The sequence below is a fragment of the Maniola jurtina genome, chromosome 15 (assembly GCF_905333055.1).
Source record: "Maniola jurtina chromosome 15, ilManJurt1.1, whole genome shotgun sequence".
Taxonomy (NCBI): Eukaryota; Metazoa; Arthropoda; class Insecta; order Lepidoptera; family Nymphalidae; genus Maniola; species Maniola jurtina.
The window spans coordinates 4,193,731-4,212,538 of record NC_060043.1 but is presented as its reverse complement, the minus strand read 5'-3'; the positions used below and the strand labels follow the sequence as shown (position 1 = coordinate 4,212,538).

At 36.8% G+C, this 18,808-nt stretch overlaps 1 protein-coding gene across 2 annotated transcripts in view; it reads left to right on the top strand.

Annotated features, from left to right (window-relative positions):
- Nucleotides 1-155: 155 nt before the first annotated feature.
- The window catches only part of LOC123872375 (serine/threonine-protein kinase S6KL-like), a 69,478-nt gene continuing 50,825 nt past the window's right edge, over nt 156-18,808 (top strand). The window contains exons 1-7 of one of the 2 annotated variants that reach the window (XM_045916605.1): nt 156-345; nt 571-683; nt 1,936-2,164; nt 5,423-5,546; nt 8,427-8,534; nt 8,621-8,779; nt 17,025-17,113. In XM_045916605.1, coding sequence (XP_045772561.1) covers nt 259-345; nt 571-683; nt 1,936-2,164; nt 5,423-5,546; nt 8,427-8,534; nt 8,621-8,779; nt 17,025-17,113 — 909 coding nt within the window. In that variant the 5' untranslated portion in view covers nt 156-258. Of the gene's footprint in view, nt 346-570; nt 684-1,935; nt 2,165-5,422; nt 5,547-8,426; nt 8,535-8,620; nt 8,817-9,005; nt 12,196-17,024; nt 17,114-18,808 lie in introns of those variants that run through there. The other variant, XM_045916606.1, reaches the window with a different exon arrangement.

Sequence of the window (18,808 nt, the reverse complement as noted above, 5' to 3'; positions counted from 1 at the left end):
AACATTAGTGACCTAACACCACAATCCGGCTTTTTACTCCGAAGTCCGAACGGCACGTGTAGATGCACCTTAAATCTAATTTTTTTAATTTAGAGACAAACTTGAATATTTAATCTATAAATTAATTTTTGGCATGGCATTTGTCTATATTTTCAAAATTAGTCTATGGGTTTAAATTTAGACGCAGGGTGTGCGTGATTTTAAAAATTAAAATTAATATTTTCGATTACTGCATGCACATCGCATTAATAGAGTTTAATGGGAAATTCGCACCATAAAAATAGTGAACACCGGAACCATAAGCATTCAGTGCACGCGCGCGACGGTCAAGCGGTTACGAGTCAGGTAATTTGCGATGAGAGGAAAACTTGCTAATGTCATTCTCAGCTGAAGAAATACGTAACAATCAAAAACGCTTTGTTAGTATTAAACTCACGTTGTAATATTTGTTGATGAATCGCGCTTTATATTTTTGGATATACTTATTGCGGGAATCGCGGTAATTATTTTTGGCATGTGTCAGTCTTTTGTTCGATAAGTCGTTTAGAGTTGTATTGTTTTTGTGTATAGTTCAGCTTATCCCATTTCGTCGGCAACCTCAGCGGGCGCTCCTTTGTAAGCGTAACAAGCAGCCAGTCAGTTTACAGCGCATCACGGCCTTGGTCTCGGATCTCTAGGCGAAGGTCAGTGCATATCTACACACATTAAGTTTCTAACAATCCTGTTTAATATTTAGGTCACTACAGATTAAGTATGTTACACTTTTCCATAAGCTGCTCTCTAATACCATTATGAAGTGTTCCCATATATGTACACTGAAACTTTATTAGTTCTACATTCAGTGACCAAACAAAGACAAGGTATGTATATAAAGATACATTTCCTTTTTTTTATTATCACAGTCTAATTTTATGTATGGTTGCATCATTAAAATAAAAGCAAGGATGTATATTCCCTTAAATATCACTTTTAATTTCATGTATATTTTGCTCATTAAAATAGTTGTTTATGTTGGTTTTCAATAAAATAAATTAGTCACTAAATTTGATATGTCAACAAATTGTTAAACTTAGTTTTAGATTTCAACTCTCTTTTCTTAAATAGAGTCAAAATCTGTTACAACAATGTCGAATTTTGTAGTTCACGTTAAGATTTTAATTAATGCATTGTCTTAATTTCCCTGAATGTGAAACTGTTTTTTAATGAGTACAATTTTTTGTAATACACTATGAGCATACCATCATTCAGAATCAGTAGTATAAATAATTGTTCTTGCTTTTGGACTTCTTGTACTTGTACAGATAAACAAACTGATGGAACACTACAGTCTTGGTTCTTCATTTCTCTAGGTCATCATACCCCAGCTTTTTAGGGTTAAGAAAAAACAGAACCCTTATAGTGTCACTTTGTTGTCTGTCTGCCTGTCTGTCTGTCGTGTCTGTCAAGAACACATATAGGGTACTTCCCGTTGACCTAGAATCATGAAATTTGGCAGCTAGCTCTTAGCTAGTTAGCCTTGGCAGGTAGCTCTTATAGCACAAGTAAAGGAAAAAATCCAAAAACTATGAATTTGTTATTACATCACAAAAAAAATGTTCATGAACATATAATTAGTGTTTTCAGTTTTCAAAGTAAGATAACTATACCAAGTGGGGAATCATATGAAAGGGCTTTACCTGTACATTCTAAAACAGATTTTTATTTATTTTTATGCTTACTTATTAGTTTTTGGTTTATTGTGCAAAATGTCGGAAAAGCTACCCGAATATATGAGTCAGACTCACACACTGAGGGTTCCCTCAGTGCACGAGTCTGACTCTCACTTGGTCAGTTTTTTTTAAATGCAATCTAACTCAAATTACACACACTATTTTGCTGTTAACCCATTTTTAGGTCTATCAGAGTGTCAACAATATCCAACAACTTATATTACAGATGGAATGATTCAACATTAAGGAACCCATTGGAAGCAAGTAAAACTGCTTGGCCAGTTGCACACAAGGAGTCAATATTCTTGCCTGAATTCCCTATTACCACTGACCTTCTTCAAAAAGATTTTGAGATTATAGAAACCGTTGCAAAAGGGGCCTTTGGAGAAGTTGTAAAAGTAAAGAAACTAAGTGAAAACAAGGAGTATGCATTAAAAGTTCTGCATAAAGCGCAGGTGAGACTTTTTTTTTTATTCAGATACAAGTTAGCCCTTGACTGCGATCTCACCTGATGGCAAGTGATGATGTAGTCTAAGATGGAAGCAGACTAACTTGGAAGGGGTATAGCAGTTTTATTAAACCCATTCCTCCAATCGGTTTCTATGCAGCATCATACCGGAACTCTAAATCGCTTGGCGGTACGACTTTGTGATTTCAAACTTTACTATTGTTTTGAGGAAGCAGCCCATGCCTGGTCAGAGCATGGTAAAAATTGTGTACAGCAATCTGACTTATTCAGTTGTATACATCCTCCAAACTAAACTAAAATGACAGATCTAAATAATTGCTCTTTCATTTAAGTTGCCTTCAAACTACGGAAATATAATATAATATATAAATATCGCTCACCCTACTTTCAAATGTCACTGTTCACACTTAGATGTAATATTATTACATCTAAGTGTGAACTTGGATGTAATATTATTACATCTAACAGTGTGACCAGTGACATTTAAAAGTAGGGTGAGCGATATTTATATAATAAATTATATTCCGTAGTTTGAAATCAACTTAATGCTCTCTGTGTTTAATTTAATGTGCTCAGGCAATGCAAATTAAGAGAAAAAGCTATTATTATTAGTTATCACAGCCATGTTTGTAATAAACTGAGGACTCATTGACTCATCATCCTATGTGAATTGGCAAAAGGTTTTAACCTCAAAATGCATATTTTATAGCTCATATTATCAGCAGCAGGTTTATCTTGCTAACCTGATTAAATCAATATTTTATTTATGGTCATGTATGTAACAACCTACTTATGAATATGAGATTTATACTAAAACTCACAACTTCTTTTCTTGTTTGGTGGCTTTTTGTAGTGGTAGACCAATACAATGCACTTCACCAGTGCAGTGTCAAGTAGCTTGAAGGAACATGGGCACATTTTTATAAGGGTTACAGAACTGCCACCTGGACTACTGCTGAAACAGACTCAGTTTGTTACGTTCGCTCTAACATTACAAGCCAATAGGCATTCAGCCTAATGATAGCATTAATTATTAAAGCTTAATTAGATTAAAGCCTCAATAGCTCAACGGTTATAGGAGCGGACTGAAATCCGAAAGGTCAGCGGTTCAAACCCCACCCGTTGCACTATTGTCGTACCCACTCCCTGCACAAGCTTATTGCTTAGTTGGAGGAGAAAGGGGAATGTTAGTCATGATTAAAATACATAACTAATATTCATAAAAAAAAAGATTCTAAGACTTTCATGTAGACATAGCGCCACTCTAATCACGGCGTAAACAATCTCTACCGCTCTCTCCTACGAGATCCAATCTACTCGTACGATACGCTTTGCTGTTATGTTTCTCATACAAACTGCTAAGGTGCGGAATATCTTCCTGCATCTGAGTTTTTTTCCAAGTATAACTTAATGCCTTCAAGGCAAGAGTGAATAGGCATCTTCAGGGCAAGCGCGCTCCAACTTAGACCTTATCATCTATGAGCTCTCTCAGACATGATTGTTGTCATTTGCAAGCCTAACCCACAATAAAACAAGATAAAGTTGAAAACTAAAACCTGACTGCGATCTTTTAATAAATGCTGAAATATTAGAGTAATATTGTTTTTCTGTCGCTTTGTATAATATTTTAATGTTGTTATATGTACATTTATATTAATGTACTTAGAATTTTCTCCTCTTTCATTTGACATCCCACTCGATACAATAGCAAAAAAATTTTTTTAATGACCCCTACTTTTTTGATGTCAAGGTGAATGTTTTTCGTACAAAATATATGCTATGTCACCCGGACCTTTACAACGAATCAATTGACACCTCATTTATCAAAATCTACCCAGTAGTTTAGACACTACGGTGGAACACATAGAAGCTGGATACAAACATACATACATCTGCTAAAATCAAAACCCTTCCATTTGCCTTTGTCGCAGTCGGGTAAAAAAGTTAGTGTGGCGACAAGTCCCGCTTTTACTTCCATACCCGCCGCGCTTCCTCTCCAAACAATGCCTCGCAATATGCTTAGTGAGAACCTTTAAAGTGAATTAATTGTTATCTATGTATTTGCATTTTGAACGAATTAAAATTTATAATTACTCAGTGACCCTGAAAAACAAGGAATTGAAAAAAATTTCAACTATAAATTGAAGCCAAACAGACTTCAATTTTGATCTACATAAATACTTTATCATCCAAGTTAATAAAATATGCATATTATCAATTTTATTGTAAAAGCAATATTTTCTAAATATAGTACTGGGTCAATGTCGCTGAAGATTAAGGCATTTAATTGCAATTCATTTCTTAATCAAATGTGGACTGTATAATATAATCAACAATGAATGTATTTATATGGAAACATAGTCCTTGAATATTAATGTTGATTCCTCAATCCATTTATTAATTTTTGTTTCAAACAATGTCTCAAACAATGAACAAGCCTTTCTTAATGTATAAGCACACCTAATTGGGGTTCCATATTAAACAAGGAAACTTTAAAGTTTCACCATGACTGTCTGTCTGTCCGTCTGACCATCTGTCAGTGGCTTAGCTTCGCTCAGAGACTATAAACACTCAAAAGCTGTAATTTGGCTTGGATATACCTGCAGATATTAAATTGGTAAAATAAAATCTTTACATTTATTTTTCCGGTATAAGGTATACCAGACTATGTAGCAACTCTACACGTAAAGTTGCTACGAATTTTTGTTTTTCGTCTGTAGTGTATTTGGAATTGGATAGGTCTTTCAAAAATATTGTGTGAAAACCATTTTAAATTATAATTCTTTCATAGATATGTATGTGGTTAAGTTATAAACTATAAACAGAGTAGAAGATCGACATAGCTGTTGTAGCAACACTTTCTTGTTGCTTGTAAGGAGTTTTCTATCTATTCTATCTGGGCACAGTGCTGCACTTAGATGTTTCCGTAATCCGTATATTGTATCTGTACATATGGCCAAGGAATCTTTATGGCATTAGTATTTTTCATGGAGTTATATTATGTACAAGAAGATGCTGTCAAACTCGTTCGTGTGGATTTAGGTTATAAAAATCCCATGGGTACTCTTTGACTTTCTGGGATCTTCTTCTTCTGGGCCTTATGTCCTTCCCCAGGCTGTAAGCTATCTAAACAGACATACTAAACTTTTACATTTATAATATTAGTATGGATTTGCAGTACATAATATTGTTGTGTGTGACGCTAAATAAACATGTTTTAAAGCATAAATGTGCTATCTTGCAGGTAGTTAGCGAGAATGCGGTGAGGCAGGTGAAAGAGGAGGCTCGCATCCAGGCGGCGGTGGGGCACCACATCTTCATAGCGGGCGCAGTGTCGCGGTGGCAGACGAAGAAAAGACTGTATATTGGTAAGTTTAAAAAAAAAAAACACAGCGAGCAGACAACATCAAAGTATGAGCTTGTGGATTCAGGCGACACAACACCGGCCGTGGTGTGTGCAAGTCTTTACACTCTTGTTGGGTCCTTCCACACGAACGCAGTGTTAAATAAATTGTATGTATTTTGCGAAATTTCCGTCTATTGTTTTCCTTTAGTCTGTGGTCCGAGATAAGAGTCAGCCTACACTGAAGTGACTATCACGGCAACCCCAAGTGTTCCGGTAGCAATAATTAACTCCAGACTGATAAATTGACATGTTTTGTACATAAATATACGTATTTACTATTTAGTGTCATGCTCTTAGTTTATACCTCAATCACGCCTAATATTATGTATGTATGTATGTATGTACCTACTTTATCACACTAATATTATAAAGGCGAAAGTTTGTATGTGTGTGTGTGTGTGTGTGTGTGTGTGTATGTTTGTTACTCCTTCACGCAAAAACCACTGGACGGATTTGGCTGAAATTCAGAATGGAGATAGATAATATCCTGGATTAGCACATAGGCTACTTTTTATCCCGGAAAATCAAAGAGTTCCCACGGGATTTCAAAAAACCTAAATTCACGCGGGCGAAGTCGCGGGCATCGGCTAGTGCATCATAAAACAAATGACAGGTTAAAAAAAGAAAACCTAAAAATGTAGGTACAAAAATGTGGTCTTATCGCCTCATATGTACCTAGAAATACAAACAAACCAGCTACTTTTCTTTGTTTATATAATAAATTAATGTACAAAGTTTTCTCGGTGATTAAAATAATTTTATTTCCCGTCTATCGTCTAAGATACAAAATATAACAGTCTGAATACACACAGTTTCAGACATTTTTGGATTCATAAAAGTAAACATTGCTTTACTTTTAACAGCTGATAAAGAGCGTTATGGTTTCTGCAAATCTTCAAAGAATCAAAAAATAATCTTGTTGGCCTACAGTTTTAGGCAGTCTCAGCTTGAAATCTATAGACCGCACTTTAACTTTGCTTAGACTTAAGTTTCAGTTAAAACGAGACAGATTTATGCCAGCGGTATAGCGCTGTCTCGTTTTAACTGTGTCTTAAGTCTGAGCAAAGTCAAAGTGCGCTCTATAGATCTCAGCCTTAGTGTACGGAAATACTTTCTTTCATCATTATCATCATCAAATAATAGGAGTCCATTACTGAACTTAACTCTTGTAGGGACTTCTTACACCACGATCTTGCGCGATCTGAATCCAGAGGCTTAATGTCATCTATCCACCTAGTGGAGGGTCTTCTGCACACTCCCATGCGTAGTAGCCTTGGGACCCCAAGGTCTATCAGTTTTTTGAACTATGTGCCCTGGCCATTACCATTATCACACTAATATTATAAAGGCGAAAGTTTGTATGTGTGTGTGTGTATGTTTGTTACTCCTTCACGCAAAAACTACTGGACGGATTTGGCTGAAATTTGGAATGAAGATAGATAATATCCTGGATTAGCACATAGGCTACTTTTTATCCCGGAAAATCAAAGAGTTCCCACGGGATTTCAAAAAACCTAAATCCACGCAGGCGAAGTCGCGGGCATCGGCTAGTAATATAATTATTTTATTTATTCTTCTAATGTACAAAGGGAACTTATAAGCTAGGCAAACGATAACAGCTGTGTTAGTTTTAAAAGCTGTGCTACAGCTATTAACGTATTTCAGCTTTGCACCCCGAGCTCAGTTATCGGTTTCTCTGGTTCTCCTACAGATCTCCTCATATCTGATTTGATCACGCAGAGAAACTCCAAGCGTTACTCTCTCCATCGCTCGCTGAATTACTGAGCTTTCATAATGTGAGGCCCGTAGCTAATTAGCAACCATGTCTCGTCAGTGGCAACACACATTGTTTAGGTTTAGGTTTAAAGAGTTTATTTCTCAGAAGAACAATGTTCACTTATATGAGAATAATTCTAAATATAAATATAGTTAAAACATAATTTTTAAAGGTACGGTGACTTTATACAATAATAGTATTTCAAAACATGCTAAATCCTAAGTTAACAAAACTAAAATATATATCTATCTATCTATCAATCTATTGTCTTACAGTACTTTTTTAACTCGGTTTTAAATTTTGGAAAAGATTTTTCCTCCGATATGTGTTTTGGCAAGTCATTATATAGTAGCGCTCCCTCAAACTGTATAGTTTTGGTACCATAATTAGTCCTAGCTTTAGTTAATTGTAGCTTGTGCTTGAAGACTTTGTTCTTCAAGCAATAAGGAATTTTGGAATTCTTCCCTACTGTGTTGTAATAGCATAGATGTTGTTATTAGATTGACCTACATACTAACGCCACGCGGTTGTTCCCACCACGCTTATCTCTGTATTGGCGTTATCTTGCCGGCTAGACGTTACTTATTATTTATTATTATTATTTATCCGAATAACTTATATCGGTTATTGAATTACACACTTTGGCGGATTGGTATAAAGGTCAACGTTACTTTACGGATGTAAACTAATCTAATCTTAGGTACTTGGTTTTCTATTGATTGTATTTTATTCTTATCACCTTAAAGAATGCTCTTAGTTCTAGTCTATAAAACTACTGACTAAAAAGTCTATCTAACTACTGAATAAATAAAATGTGTGATAAAATGACTCCAGATGTATTGGAGGTATTATGATGACTTTGTAGTGACGAACCTTACAGTGAACATCCATGTTGAGTTGATGATGACGTCATTTACATACATTGCGTGGGGGACGAAAAAAAAACTTTTTCGCTTTCAGAAAAATTGGCACTCTATTTCACTAACCCATTCATGTTTCAACATTCATGCGCATTCACGTAATATGAAGTACCTATAGATATTCTTTAACATTATCTTCTTTTAGTTTCAGAATACATTCCTGGCGGGGAGTTGTTAGCTTTACTAGATAAGTACTCGAAGTTACCAGAGGAGCTTGTGAAGATATTTCTAGCGGAGATAGCTATAGCTATAGGTCAGTAGAATTAAAGAGATTTTCGAACTGTTCATAGAGCCTCAAACCTGCATCAAATGTTAACTGTGTTTTTTCTTTATTTTCAGATTTCTTGCACAACGCAGGCGTGATATATCGTGATCTCAAACCGGAAAATATACTCTTGGATTCAGACTATCACATACAACTGGTGGACTTCGGTCTCTCCAAGTGGCTGTCCATAGGATCGCGCACCACCACGCTCTGCGGCACGCTTAAATACATGGGTGAGTGGAGCTCCCTCGTTCATTCCGACAGGTGTAGGTGAAAGTGTTAAAGATGCGACTAAAACGGTCACTTTCCATTTCAGTGTGGATCTTGACTCGTTGCGTATCTTAACACGAAATGGCTCGATGCGTGGCCCGCAGCGTTTTCGGTTCCCTCGCGAGGGCTTGCGGGCGGCGGTGAGCGCGCGTCGCGTGAGTATGTCGCGGCCCGGGCCTGTGACGCCAGCATGAACGCGCGCAGCATCGACTTCGGCATGAGCATGGAGGGCGAGCAGGTGGGCGAGGTGCTGGCGAGCATCTTCCACACGGTGCTGTTCCACCGCTCCAGCGGCAAGTTCACGTACAACAACGAGGAGAGCTACTCCATCCGCACCGTGAGCTACGTGGACGTGGACTGCGACTTCATCGACTTCACGTACGTGTGCTGCGAGTCGCGCCTGCTGGTGGAGAACGTGGAGCGCGAGATCGCGCGCTTCTCCAGCGGCCTGCGCGGCGCCGCCGGCCGCTCGTCGCCGCCGCGCGGCTCCATCAGCCTCGAGTTCTTCCAGAAGCGGCGCGCGCGCTGGCCCTTCCAGCAGGAGTGCGTGCCGTGGGAGGTGTGGACGGTGTGCTGCGAGCTGGTGGGCAGCCGCAACGAGCAGGACAAGCGCAACAAGCACGAGAACCTCATCGAGACGCTGCAGGAGAAGATCGTGTACATCACCGAGACCATCAACCGCCACGAGTACGTGCCCAAGATGCCGAGCCGCTCCGACGCCGACCTCATCTTCGACACGGCCTACCCCGACATCCAGCCCTACCTGTTCAAGATCCACTACAACCTGTCCGACGCCTCGTCCTCCTCCGTCAGCAACACCGTCAAGAAGATACTCAGCGTCTACTCCTCGTGATGTCTGTCCACTTTCTGTGCTCTGTAAGGTGGGTCGGGACGTTCGCGGATCTACTGCAACGCTGAGCTGCTGGTTTAAAATGGTGTGATATCGAGAGTGGTAGAGCTTAGAAGGAGATTCGTAAATTATTATTTTAGTGAGACAGCTTTCCACCCGTAAACCTGAAACGTAAGTTTAAGTGTGTTATGATTATTTTAATTAGAAATTTAATTTATTCGAAAGTGCAATTATGGCGAATGTTGTAAATATTCAAAATTATATTATTATCTCGTGTTTTATATTTTTATCTGTAACATAGTTAAAGATATTCGCAATGACACCAATGCAATATTGTACTTATGCTTATATTATGCACAAAGTGATAAAATAATAAAGTTGTTGTAATATTCTTTATTTTACGCGAATCTATGTAATTTTATTTCCGTGTAATATGATTTTAACATTTCTGTTTTACTAACCACTTTTTACCAGTAATTTAATGTTAATTACATATATTTTAGTACTAAATAATTTAATCGGAGCTCTGGCTCGGAAGGCTGGTTGAAGTGTCCATTCGATTTTATTTAAGGTTTGACAATGTTTTACATAATCTAAGATTTGTTTCGTATTACCGCATACTGAGTGAAACTTTATTATTGCACGTATGAATTAAGATTTAGAGTTATTAAATAAACTTAAGACTAACACTAAGATGTAGTCATACAATTCACAACACGCAAATTTGGACGGGCACGCACTTTAACGCGTTGCTCACAAACAGTTCGCCTTATATCGCTCCCGTAGATTCAATATGAACTTTGCCAAACAATGTAAGAGCGAAACATAAAAAAATGGCAGACTTGATTAAATTATGCATCATAAATTGCCGTCGTCTTAAAGGTCGGACCGTAATATAGCGGTGCTGCGCAGCGCTGCACGGCGCGGCACAAAGCATCAAAATATTTCAATAATTTCGTATGGTACAGTCTGACAAGGCTTTTTTGGCGCGTGGCTAAAATCGGAACTAAAGCCGCCATCTTGAGGAGTGCACTTGTTGATAGTTCGCTGTGTCGGTATAAGGCTACAACAGCGCCACTCACTCTAGTGCCAAAAGAGCCTTGTCGGACTGTACATGTCGTTCTAGAGCGGCGCTGCACTGCGCGTCGCGGCATACAGAATATTTTGTTCCGTAAGCCGCGCAGTGCTTGACAATCAATCAATCAATTTATTGCAAATTTGGGTTATATACATTGCTCCTAATCTAAGCTTATATATAATAAGTACAGCCAAGTTTAGCCTTACAACATGCAAGATGGATAACGATGACCACAGTGAAATGCAACAGACGTTTCGTGCTGTTCCGTCTTGATTTGCGCTAAATTGTGCGCGCAGTAGAAGAAGGGTCAATTTATTGATATATACGGCTTTATGCTAAACGTTGTGTCGTGAATAGTTATAGTACGCGACAGGTCGAGATGGCAATCGGGGTGGGGACGTCCCGCACACCCGCACAGCCTCCGCGCTAACCCGGTGCGGGATATCGCGGGTGACGTGCGGGTGTGCGGGGCGTCCCCCCGATATCCATGACAACCTGTTGCGTACTATAGTAGATTTTCGCTTTCTTTCATCAGTAATTTGACATTCGAAAAAATAAGTCAGAGTATTAGTTGGGGGACTACGTCCTTTGTCTCAGTTATAAAAATGGACTATTTTGCTCCAGGATTTTTTTCTGTGATTAATTTTCCTTCTATTCCGCGCATAGTGTAATTTAAGTCAAATAATGTACAATTTTAAGAACATGTCACTTATTAAAATTTCGACACGTACTTTTTTTGTGTTAAACGTGTTACAGTGACAATACGTTATTGTTATTATAAATAATGACTAATTATAATGAATTAATTTAGGGCTGCTTTTCAATCGCTAGATAACCTAACTGTCGAATTAATTCCTCGGCTAAAGATTATTTGGCAAATGAAAAATTGGCTTTTAGGATTGTGCGAACATCGATAAATAAATGTAATATTTAACAATCGAGTAAATAAGCGTGATATAAAATGTGTAATAATATGGTACATAATTATAGTCTTTTGACTATTTTGGTTTTTTATATACCTAATTATGAAAAAAAAAAATCGCTTTGTGATATTGCATACAACCATGAAAATTGATTGTTATAAAGATACGTGGTATTTAAACATAAATCTAGGATTTTAACTTGTATGATGCAATTGGTATAAAACAGTTGTACAATATGTGTTTGTATATTTTTAGATGTACAGTAGTGATAATTAATTAATTAATGTAAATTTTCTCATTTCATATTTTACTGAACTTTTAACATTGAGAGCTTTATTGAACTAATACTAGTGTAACATGATATACATACTTCTACAATACTCAAGTAACTATGTAAAATTTAGTACTGTATCAAATATATTTAATGTATTTATGTATGTTGCTTGGGTATTCTAGGAATCCGGAATGTTTACTTGTAGAAATGGTGCATGAAATTATTAATGTCATAGTGTATTTGTATGAAAGTCTCTTTCGTAATATGTCTTTCTGTTTAAAAAAATCCTCTTAAGTTTACATAAACGTCAAAACGAAGAGTTTAATGTATTTTTAAAGCTGTGTCCACACCAAATAAAACTTGTGATCTTCGTCTTGTGGGTGAAAATTATTGCGACGAAGTACAAATTGTTTCTCGTCTCTGCATAATATAAGAATTTGTATAACTAGAATAGTGGCACTGGCAATTAAACAATTAATTTTATCTACGACGAAATACTAAGGAATAATTACTGCATTAGAAAAAAGAAATTGGAGTGGAAATAGCAGCTAATGTAAGATTTATTATTTTTACATTTCTTTGATGATTTTGATGAATTTTCATAGCATATTCCGAAAGAGAATCTAAGACCGTTTCCACCTTAAGTGGAATCGCATTATTGTTTAATGTTCTTAAAACATTAAATGGTTTTCATTACATACGTAGCCTAAATGTTTAGGGATTAATATTTGTTAGTATTTTTCTCGATATAAATGAGCCATAAACCGAAAAATATTTTCACTCTTCGGAAATTTTTCTTATATAAATCTAATAAATCACAAATATTATTTATATAAACTGCCTATCTATCAAAATATCATTTTAGTACAAACACTTTAATATATGAATTTGGACCTGAATATCCTTAATGAAGTCTTAAATGTTTCCCTTAAGCTGTGTCCACACCATAAAAAATTGTATTTTGTGTTAAACGCTCTGGTGTAGTCGTCTTTTAGAAATTTCGACGCGTTCAACAGACAACACAATTTTCAGTAGGCGTTGACGCGGCTTTAGAATTTTTTAGCCTTTAATGGACATGCTCACTATGTAAAGTATATATATTTTGATTAGTTAATTTAGTTGTTATAGTGATTGGAAAACAAGACCAATCTGAACACAAGGCGTATGCGCAGTGTACAAACAGATGTCAGCGGAGATTGAACGTTTGGCTGTACGTGTGCACATACAGCCTAGAGCCAAGACTATTGCAACTTCAGATTGGTCTACTTGTTTTGCGATCACTAACTGCTATGAATAAATGTATAATGTATTTTTAAATAATGCCAGGATTCCAAATGCCCTTAGTCCTTACCCGTATGATATGATATAATCCTGCCTAAATATGTATAGTTTGGAATCTAGAAATCTGATAGATCACACACAATGTTTTAAGCAGGGTTGGCATTTTTTTTTTAACAAATATTTAAAACCAATGTTGTGTGTTTAAAAAAAAGTTTTACATTTACAAAACATTTTTAAACAAAAATATTTTGTTTTTAACTATTATTTTGGACTTTGTCTGTGTTGGCGTCTGCTGGCGCGCGTTCTGTGCCTTTTTGGAGTGTTTTTTTTTGTTGGAAGTGGCCGGTTTTTGTGTTATTGCTGGTGGAACTGACTGGGAGGCGCTCTGGAGGGGTGCCGCGCGTGTGTCGGCGGGCGCCGGCACGGACGAAGTCCATACTTATACATATAGTTTCCCTAACTTGTAAATGACTATAAACTTGACATTGGCTAATCAGTGTAAAGCCAGACGAGAGAGAAAAAAAAACTATTATTTTCCAACTCTGGTTCTAATACACAAATATGTATGTGTATAAATAAAGTAAGTGTGTGATGGTAGTGTTATGCAAATATACATTTGTTCATTATTATTTTTACTGTGTGAGCTGTCTATTACTTTAATTTAATCTTTCACGGGCGGAGCAAGGAGTCCGTCCATCGAACTTCTAATTATTTACTTTCCTACCTCATTATGAGACTGTAGCTTTAGCGTGTTTGCATCTCAATTATTGGTATAGACTAAGAGACGGTGTAGATTTTTTCCTATAAATAAATACATGAAAATAATAATTAAGTTGCGTTGTATTATCTCTCCGAATCTTAGGTTGAGATCTATAGAGCGCACTTTGGCTTTGCTCATACTTGAGACACTTAAAACAAGACAGCGTTATATCGATGGCATAAATCTGTCTCGCTTTAACTCAAACTTAAGACTGAGCAAAGACAAAGTATACTCTATAAAGCTCGTTATTAGGATTACTTCAGTTGAGAGCACAGCTTTGATCGTATTTTAAAAGGAGTTCTAGGACATTGAAGTAAGGTTTACGTACATAATATATTTTCTTTATTGATAAGAGTAGGCTCGAGCATCCTCTTGACTTGATAAAAAGCAGCTTGTCAATCTCAAGGTCTTCAACTATATCTGTGCAAAAAAATCTGGTCGAATCGTTGCTTCGTTGCAGCGTGATTGAAGGACAAACCAACAAACAAACACTTTCTCAATTACAATATTATATGTGTAGTGATTATATTATTTGTTGTTTGTATGCCCATAAATAAACCATTAGTATCATGAGGTTTCCCAGCTTAGTCTGTTTTTATCCTTCAAGTATTTTATATTATGTTCAATTCTACATACAAGTGCGGTACGAATAATGAAACTGAATGTTTGTCTATGTCAATACTAGAGTAATAATTATTTTTATATCCGATCGAAAAAGAATATTATTACGTCTATTTGTAATTTTCAACTATATTATATTTATCAGAACTATATTATTTTGTCACCAAAGATGAGGCTATACATAGGTGATTTTCGTTGGTTTACTGCAAGAACTCATTATTTGCAAAAAAATATCAAGTAAATCTTAGCCATCAAGCTCACTTGACATTGGTTAGTTCTACATTACTGCTTCATTGGCGATATCAAAATAATTTTTCATGGAAACCTTTGATGGATTAAAAAGAAATGTCAAATGAGCTTGATGGCTATCATTCAGTGTTGATCACTGAGTTAGTGAAATCAGAAATGCTGGTCAAAACGATGAAACGACTAATCTTGCCATTTCTAAGGGACCTATTTTACGTACATAAATGTTGTTATTTGTACCCATGTTTCATATCAGAAAGTACCTACCTTTTAATGAAATTAGTTTTAAATTCTTCTCATTCGATGTATGAATCTGGTGATAAGACAATATATTATATTATTAGTAGACTATGCTCGCGACTTCGTTTGTGTGGATTTAGGTTTTTAAAAAAAAATCAGTGGGACCTCTTGGATTTTCTGGGATAAAAGTAGCCTATGTCACCCTCCAGCCTACTGATTCACTAACTCAGTGTCTAACACTGACTGATAGCCACCGAACTCGTTTGTCATTTTTTTTATTCAATTGAAGGTTTTCTAGGAAGAATTATGTTCATATCACTCAATGAAGCAATGTAGAACCGACCAATGTCAAATGGGTTCGGTCACTATCATTCAGTGTTAGACACTGAATAAGTGTATCACCCCAGGTCTTTAACTATATCCACGCAAAAATCACGTCGATCCGTTTCTCCGTTGCGGTGTGATTGAAAGACAAACCAACAAACAATTAACAAACACACTTTCCCATTTATAATATTATGTGTAGTGATATTTTTAATATCTTGGATGTGTGCCTGTTGTATTAGAGTTATGTCGGGCACTTAAATTTATTTACTAATACTGCACTAGCTATGGCCTTATTTGATGGTGAAAATGACTAAATGTCTATACATGGATGGCTGTTACATATTAGAGTGTATGAGAAAAAGTATATGTTGTGATTTATCAGTTCAAAGTAAGCGGGAATCGTAGTCTTGTGATAATGTATAAAAATGTGAATAAATGATGAAGTATTAATATTTTCTTTTTATTTATACCTACTACTTCTATGGAATTCGACTTTCTATGCATTATACAGAAATTAAGTGTTGTGCCCCGAGAGACACTATAAAGAAAGATTTTTTTTAAAAGTCAGATAATAAAATATCCTACAGTTGTTATGATTCATTTATTAGAAATTTACAATTTCGATGCATGAAATATTATACTGTCAGTGTTTTTACCATACCACTAGGTATAAGCTTTCGATAATAAATAGGACCTAGTGTTAAATACGTTATAATAAAATAGGGATTATGGATTACTTTACCCCCATTGATTTGATTCCATAATAATTTATGTTACATTATGTTCCAAAATCCCATAAATTATACAATATCTTATTTTCCTTTTTTTAGCCGTAGGGTGACCATTCAATTCATTACAAAAAAACAAGGCGCGTTATGAATGTATTATGATGTATAAGGGCAAAATGAAAATTACACAAAAATAATTTATCTAATGATGCCGGTTTTTTGAAGAATCTTATGAAGCTTAATGCATTTTTCAAAATGACGATATTAGTGACCCAAGAAGACTTCGTGTGCTACACTGCATTCAGATTCCTTCCATCAAAGTAAATATAATTTTAATATATTATTTTAGTTGATTTATACTTATTAGTTAGTGTGAATGGGGGAATGAACGTTGTAGAGCACAAGAAGTGTGAAAGGGGTGCATTACTTGCGACACACACAACTGAAACTGACTGACTGGTTCGGAATCATTTTCCTACGGAGAAGAACCAGTAAGAAACTCGGCGGTTGCTCTTTTCAAAGATTCTAATTACAATTTGTAATATGCCTGAGGGAAGGAGGGATATGTCTGCGGGTTTGTCTGTAAGGCAGTAGTATATTATGTATGACTAGCTGATGCCCGCAGCTTCGCCCGCGTGGATTTAGGGTCTGAAAACCCGTGGGAACTCTTTGATTTTCCGGGATAAAAAGTAGCCTATGTGCTAATCCAGGGTGTAATCTATCTCCATTCTAAATTTCAGCCCAATCCGTCCAGTAGTTTTTGCGTGAAGGAGTAACAAACATACACACACACACACTCATACAAACTTTCGCCTTTATAATATTAGTGTGATAGTAATAAAATAATAGTATTTCTTATTCTGTGTATTGTTGTCACCAGCCCCCGAGGTAGTGCAGCGGGAGCCGTATGGTCACGCTGTAGACTGGTGGTCGCTCGGAGTCCTCGCCTGCCGAATGCTTACCGGGCAGGTATGTTGAATTTTTAGGGTTCCTTAAAAGGAAAAACTGAACCCAACAAAGTGATCCTGTCACTTTGTTGTCTGTTCGTGTGTCCGCGGCTGTCGTGTCTGTCAAGAATACCTATATGGTACTTCCCGTTGACCTAGAATCATGAAATTTGGCTTGTAGGTAGTAAAGGAATACATTCGAAAACCGTGAATTTGTGTTTATATCACACAAAAAAATTAAAATGTGTTCACTAATTTAACTCACTAAATCACATATAGATGGCGCAGACGGTTATTAACTTGCAGAGTTCTACATAAAGGTGTTCGGTATATCTTGTACGATGACATGGAACCCTTCGTGGGCACATCCGACTCGCACTTGACCGTTTTTTTATTCGGTGATGACAGTAATCTCACCCGCGCCGGGGTGATTTTCTAACTTGGTGTTTAACACTGAATGACAGCGACCCAGCTCATTTGACATTGGTTGATTCTACATTGCTGCTTCACTGAGTGATCACTACTCATATTACAAAATATGTGAAAGTGTATTGATTTGTCCTTCAATCACGCCGCAAGGGAGCAACGGATCGACCTGATCTTTACATAGATCCCGGAAAATCGAACGAGTTTCTACGGGATTTTTGGAAATCTGAATCCACGCGGACGAAGTCATCATCAGCTAGGAATAAAATAATTTTTCGTAGACACCCTTTGATTGTTCAAAAATTAATGTCAAATGAGCTCGGTAGCATATATATTGATATCAGTGTTGTTCACTGAGTTAGCGAATCACCCCGCTGCTGATCGTAAGTGATGATGCAGTTTAAGGCGGATGCGGATTGGAATGGGTATGGTAGTTTTTGTTAAACCCATGCTCCTTGGTTTGTACGCGGCATTTTACCAGGATAATGAATAGCTTTGTAGCATGGCTTGCTAGGGTGATCTCTCATTAGACTCGATCAGAGATAATAATTAATAAATTACAAATTCAAATCACCACTGCCGGGAATCGAACCCAGGACTTCCCATATACAAGGCTAGTTTGCTCACCACTGCGTCATCGAGGGAGATATGTGTATGCCTTATTAGTCTAGAATCTAAGAGACAAATCTAGCGAAACGTTGTAAGCTGAATTCCGCTTATGGAATTTTCTTCGGCACTTTGTCCGCGCGTTGACGGCGCTTTCCTAAAATCTCCATAGACACATTTGAGCGAAATTTTCGGTTAGATTTGATCCTAGCGTTATGTGACGCTAGGCAACCGCTCCCGACTTTGCGTTTATTTGCTATGCGAACCAATTCGTGGGTCTATATATTTGTTACCCGTTTGTGGATACCAGCTGAATCGGTAAACTATCTTGATGAAAGGCCTAAAAGTAGCTTGCGTTTTGAACTCTGAAGATGCCTTTGCGATTGGTTGATCAGTCGTCTCGTCGTACCGCTTTGGGCTAAACCCCCACAACGACGCTTTTTGCTCAAAATATATTGCCGGTCATTGTAGAGCTTGAACAGCTTGGAATGATAATTATACTAACCATATCTTGCGGCCGTAATTAATTACAATAATAAATCTTATTATCCATGGATAAGTTACAGCCACATTGTTGTTCTTTAAAAATTGCATGATCTTTTTTTTGACAAATAACCAGATTGCAGTTAGATTGATTTTATTAATTTCGGCCGTTGATGATCTCATTATTTACTATGGATTAAGG